Source organism: Lonchura striata, chromosome W (assembly GCF_050655825.1).
Source record: "Lonchura striata isolate lonStrDom1 chromosome W, ASM5065582v1, whole genome shotgun sequence".
Taxonomy (NCBI): Eukaryota; Metazoa; Chordata; class Aves; order Passeriformes; family Estrildidae; genus Lonchura; species Lonchura striata.
The window spans coordinates 15,923,397-15,929,683 of NC_140743.1; the positions used below are offsets into that span (position 1 = coordinate 15,923,397).

At 51.2% G+C, this 6,287-nt stretch overlaps 1 protein-coding gene across 1 annotated transcript; it reads left to right on the forward strand.

Moving 5' to 3' along the window:
* The first annotated feature begins 3,712 nt into the window (after positions 1–3,712).
* Positions 3,713–5,162, forward strand: LOC146763107 (uncharacterized). Its single transcript, XM_085571146.1, has one exon. The coding sequence runs from the start codon at positions 3,765–3,767 to the stop codon at positions 5,160–5,162; it is 1,398 nt and encodes a 465-aa protein (XP_085427272.1). The 5' UTR covers positions 3,713–3,764.
* The last annotated feature ends 1,125 nt before the right edge of the window (positions 5,163–6,287 follow it).

The following is a 6,287-nucleotide window of genomic DNA, read 5'->3' on the forward strand; positions in this document are numbered from 1 at the left end:
GAGGGGCCGCGCGAGGACAAGTGGCCCCTCACAGCGCCCAGGCCTCCCCACCATCCGGGAGGACCGGTGGCCCAGCGGACAGTTCCGGAGGGTTGGCGGAGCCACGACGACGGGCTCCGCCTCTTCCGTAGAACCCGCAACTTAGATTCAGACACTCACCGGGTCCTCAAAAGCTCCATCACTGTGACTCTCCAGGATGAGGACCTGGTGAGAGTTCCCTCTGGGTTCCTGGAACCCCCTTACCGTAATTGTGAGGTGACAGTGTTAATACTCGGAGATTGCAGGCTCACACCAGACCGTGTTACCGTTGTTCCTGAAGTGGTGTGTTTTCAGCCGGGGTCCGAGGTCACCGTCTCGGTCGTCTGCCATCAACCACCTTGCACCATCACCAAGGGGCTCCCCTTCGCTGCCATGTACCTCCTCGACGTGGCCGACCTCACCGATCCACCAGTACAGGACTATTTCGCTGGACATGACTCCGGGGAAGACAATTTTGTCTTCCTCACACAAAATGTTTGCAAATCCAGACCAATGATTGAGACTGTTTTATCGCTTCAGGGAAAGTCCATCAAACTGGACCTGATGGCGGACACCGGGGCAGACATCACCATCATTCCCCGGTCAAAGTGGCCCCGCGACTGGGAGTTGGTGCCCCCTTGTGGCACAATCTCCGGAGTGGGACGAGCTGTCAACTCCATGCGCAGCAAACACCTGGTAAGTGTGGAGGGCCCTGAGGGACAGATTGCCACCATTCGGCCTTTTGTTGTTTCATCTAACATCATGTTATTAGGCAGGGATGTTTTGTCCCAATGGGGTGCCCGCCTCGATATCCCTAGCCCTGCATGGGATTTTTAGTATGGGCCACTGCGGAGCGCACCTCCCCACCGCTGAATTGGAAGACCGATGTTCCAGTGTGGGTGGACCAGTGGCCCCTTGTGGAGGAGAAATTAAAAGCGCTCCATGAATTAGTAGAGGAGCAGGTCCGCCTGGGGCATTTAATACCCTCCACCAGCCCCTGGAACACTCCTGTCTTTGTTATTAAAAAACCTGGCAAAGACAAATGGCGCCTGCTCCAAGACCTGCGCAGGGTCAATGAGGTAATCGAGGACATGGGCCCCCTGCAGCCTGGCCTTCCCTCACCCTCCATGCTTCCCTGGGATTGGCAGCTCGCAGTCATTGACATCAAGGACTGCTTTTTCAACATCCCATTGTATCCCGGAGATGCCCCCAGATTCGTGTTCTCCGTCCCTTCCATCAATAGGGCGGAGCCTTATAAGAGGTACCAATGGACCACTTTGCCCCAGGGAATGAAAAATTCCCCGGTGCTCTGCCAAACTTTTGTGGCCCAGGTGCTTTCGCCGATCAGAAAGCTGTTCCCTGAAGCGATCATCCTGCATTATATGGATGATGTCTTGATCTGCGCTGAAACACAAGCTTATCTGCAGATCACACTTTCCAAGACTGTTAAGGCCATTAAAGCTGCAGGGTTTGAAATTGCTGAAGAAAAGATCCAGCTGTCAGCGCCATGGAAGTATTTGGGCTTTCACATTACGGGAAGGACTGTCGCGCCCCAATCTGTCACCGTCAAAGACGACCCACGGACCCTGCGGGATCTCCAGCAGATCTGCGGTACCATCACGTGGATCCGACCTCTCCTGGGACTCACCACGGAGGAGCTGGCGCCGCTCTTCAACCTGCTACGAGGAGATGGCGACCTAGCTTCCCCTCGCGAGCTAACACCTGCCGCCAAAGGAGCCCTGGAGAGAGTCGCTGAGGCCATACGATCCCGTCAGGCCCACCGTGTGGATCGGCTCCTTCCCGTCACCCTTGCCATACTGGGTAAGTGCCCAAACTTCCATGGTCTGCTTTTTCAATGGGACGCTGGGCGGAAGGACCCACTCCTTATCATTGAGTGGCTGTTTCTCCCGCACCAGCCAGCGAAAACTATTTCAACTCCTGCAGAGTTAATGGCTAGGATAATAATAAAGGCCAGACAACGCCTCCGGACCCTCGCAGGGTGTGACCCGGCGTGCATTTACCTACCTCTTAATTTGGAACAATTGGAATCCCTGCTTCAGACAAACGAAAGTTTGCAAATTGCTTTAGACAGTTACCCTGGACAGATTTCCATTCATTACCCTAAACATAAAATATTCAAAGACACGTTATATTTGGCCCCAAAGTCATTCAAAAATAAAACACCTATTAAAGGTGCTCTCACGGTGTTCACCGATGGGTCGGGAAAATCCCACAAATCGGTGATCACTTGGAAGGACCCGGAGAGTCAGAAGTGGGAGTCTGACATCCAACTGGTTGAGGGTTCCCCTCAGATCGCAGAACTTGCTGCAGTCGTGAGAGCATTCAAAAAATTTCAGCAACCTTTCAATCTGGTAACAGATTCGGCTTATGTTGCCGGGGTAGCAGAACAGGCAGAACACGCCCTGCTCAAAGAAGTTCAAAACAAACAGTTATTCGATTTGCTCACGGAATTAATCTGGCTGATCTCCCACCGAGAGCAACTCTATTATATTATGCACGTCCGGGCTCACACAGACCTGCCAGGAGCTATTGCAGAGGGGAACCGGATGGCCGACCTCCTTGCAATGACATCTCATTACTCTGCACCTGCACTTTCATTAACCTTACCAGACATCTTTGCACAGGCAAGGCTCAGCCATGCGTTTTTCCATCAAAATGCACCTGCCCTTGCCCGACAATTTAAAATATCAAAAGAACAAGCCAAAGCCATACTAGCCACATGCCCAAGCTGTCAGTCCTTCGCCCTTCCACCGCTGCCAACGGGGATAAACCCCCGAGGGTTGGCAGCATTGGAGCTGTGGCAAACAGACATCACTCACTATAATCCTTTTGGCCGCCTGAAATACCTGCATGTGTCCATAGACACATTTTCTGGGGCCGTGTTTGCGTCACTCCACACTGGTGAGAAAACAAAAGATATCATCAAACATCTATTCATGGCATTTGCCACATTAGGAGTCCCAAAAGCCATCAAAACGGACAATGGGCCTGGATTCACCTCGACAAGATTCGCACAATTTCTACAACAATGGGGAATTGCCCATTCCACCGGCATTCCCCATAACCCCACAGGACAGGCAATAGTGGAACGCTCCCACAAAGAGTTAAAAAGGCTGCTAGAACAACAACACGATTCGGCTCTGGCCATGACACCAGTTGAAAGATTATGCAAGGCACTTTATGTTCTTAATTTCTTAAATTGTTCTGACCGGGAGCCGAATCCCCCTGCACTCAGACACTTTTGCAATAACACCAGGGCAGTTTTGAAAGAGCGTCCGCCAGTCCTCATCAGAGACCCAGAATCAAAAATCATCTCAGGGCCGTACCCTCTGATAACGTGGGGGAGAGGGTACGCTTGTGTTTCCACAGCCCAGGGTCCCAAATGGATTCCTGGAAAATACGTCAAACCGTACCTGGAGAGCACTACCACGGACCCCCCAGCGAGGAGCAACCCAGCGACCCCATCACGATCACCACCAGATAATGCAGTGGCGTGGCGACGGAGAAAAAAGAAGAGGACCGGAAGACCACCCAACATCGTCTCCCGGGTCCTCATCACAAGGACATACCTACCTCTGCAGGACTTAACAACTTCCGCCACCCCATCCCCTCCTGTGCCGTTCCCTCTACCCTCATACCTAACCCGTCATCCCTTTACCCCTCCGTCCTGAAATTTATTTTTATTTTAACCCAAAAGGGGGAGCTGGGGGAGGGGAGGGAACCAAATGTATGTTGGTAATATTGTTTTGTTTAATTTTAGTACTAGGATGGCTGCCAGAACATCATTCACCCAAAAGGAACAACAGAAGATGTCCCACTGCGCCCAGCTGGTTGCAGCCACGCTTTCCATCCTCCTGTGGCTGCATGTAGCAGATGGCTGGGTGGTACCACAGCCGAAAGAAAACGTCTGGATCACGCTGGCAAAGTCCTTGCAGCAGGATAACCTATGTCTGGCCATGGGCAACGTGGACAATCCCCTGTCCACTTGCCTGGTGGGGGTCCCCTTGGTAGCTGATGATTGGCCGGTATCCAATTCCGACCTGCTCCGAACCACGGGTAGGAGGCCTAACCCGGTCGATACTTGGGATGAGTGGACCAAAATTTTGCCCAACAGCAAAGAGGAACCCCAAGAATTGGACTTACTGGGGTCCTCCACAGCTAGATATTGTGTCAAATTCTATTATAGGAGGCCAAGTCAAAATTGGCACGGAATTGACTTGGCCAAAGACACATACCGGAAAGATGTAACACCTATCAGTAAAAAATATAACAGCCAAACCTGGTGCAATTATACTAGCCAGGTGATTTCGGTTTCATCCACTCGTCCCAAGACATTGCCCAGGGGGATGTTTCTTATCTGTGGGGACAGAGTATGGTCGGGAATTCCATCTCGGCTCCAGGGAGGCCCATGCAGCCTTGGCAAGCTTGCTACCCTCACTCCAAACAGAACTCAAATTCTAGATTGGAAAAAAGAAAGACAATTGGCACGCACCAAAAGATCATATGCTCAATTCGACGAAAATTGTGACTCCGAAATTTACGATTGGGGAAAAACAAAGAGGGTCGCTGTATCCATCTTTTTACCATGGTATGCAGCAGCTAAGGCCCTCGGTGAGCTTTCTCACCTGGAGTGTTGGATAAGCAAGCATGCCAACGCCTCGTCTGCCGCCCTCTCCGATCTTCTGGCAGACCAGCAAACCACCAGGCAAGCCACATTACAAAACAGAGCGGCTATTGATTTCCTGCTGCTCGCCCATGGCCACAGCTGCGAGGACTTCGAAGGATTGTGTTGCTTCAATTTAACATCACGGAGCACTTCCATCCAAGCCAACATCCAGCGGATCCGGACCGAAGTACAGGACATCAAAACGGAAACTTCGGCTGTGGACCCCGTCCACAAACTATTGATGCAGTGGGGCATTCCCGGGTGGGCAGCCTCCATTTTAAAAGGACTCTTTTGGATTTTCATAATTATCCTTCTCATTTCAGTTGCCTTAACCATCTTCAAAAAGACGCTTACCAAGACTTTGGCAAATATTTATTTAATTAACAAAAACGGGGGAGATGTGGGAGGGGACTTGGGAAACTGTCCCCCCGAACTACCCTGGGAGGTGACAGGTTGAGGCTTCTGGGTCTCTGACCACTCTGCTTGTCAGAGAGCCGAGTCCTCGGAAGCCGGATAGCGTAATGAAATCTTCCTCTATGAAGGCGGGACGGCTCACAGGCGGCTTTTTTCCAGGAGCGTTTATTGAGGAACAGCAATTCAGGGAGCGAAGGGAAAACAACCACTCCGGGAGGGAGCTCGCTCTGAGAGCGTCGAACAGGGGGCGGAATCGGGATTATAACGGGGACAAGAGAGGGAGGGTCCAGGCATGAAGCGTTCAGTGAGGGAAGGCTTCGGGGGCAGAGTCAGGGTCGAGTGGCAGGGTTATAACCAATGAGGGTAAGGGGAAAGAGCGGTTTCAGGGAAGGAACCAATGGAGGTATAAAGAACAAAGAATTTTCTAGCACCAAGGGATGACAGACATACTGATTGATAACAGGGGAGGCAGGGAACTACACACCTGTCACCTCCCAGGGTAATTCGGGGGGACAGTTTCCCAAGTCCCCTCCCACATCTCCCCCGTTCTTGTTAATTAAATAAATATTTGCCAAAGTCTTGGTAAGCGTCTTTTTGAAGATGGTTAAGGCAACTGAAATGAGAAGGATAATTATGAAAATCCAAAAGAGTCCTTTTAAAATGGAGGCTGCCCACCCGGGAATGCCCCACTGCATCAATAGTTTGTGGACGGGGTCCACAGCCGAAGTTTCCGTTTTGATGTCCTGTACTTCGGTCCGGATCTGCTGGATGTTGGCTTGGATGGAAGTGCTCCGTGATGTTAAATTGAAGCAACACAATCCTTCGAAGTCTTCGCAGCTGTGGCCATGGGTGAGCAGCAGGAAATCAATAGCCGCTCTGTTTTGTAATGTGGCTTGCCTGGTGGTTTGCTGGTCTGCCAGAAGATCGGAGAGGGCGGCAGACGAGGCGTTGGCATGCTTGCTTATCCAACACTCCAGGTGAGAAAGCTCACCGAGGGCCTTAGCTGCTGCATACCATGGTAAAAAGATGGATACAGCGACCCTCTTTGTTTTTCCCCAATCGTAAATTTCGGAGTCACAATTTTCGTCGAATTGAGCATATGATCTTTTGGTGCGTGCCAATTGTCTTTCTTTTTTCCAATCTAGAATTTGAGTTCTGTTTGGAGTGA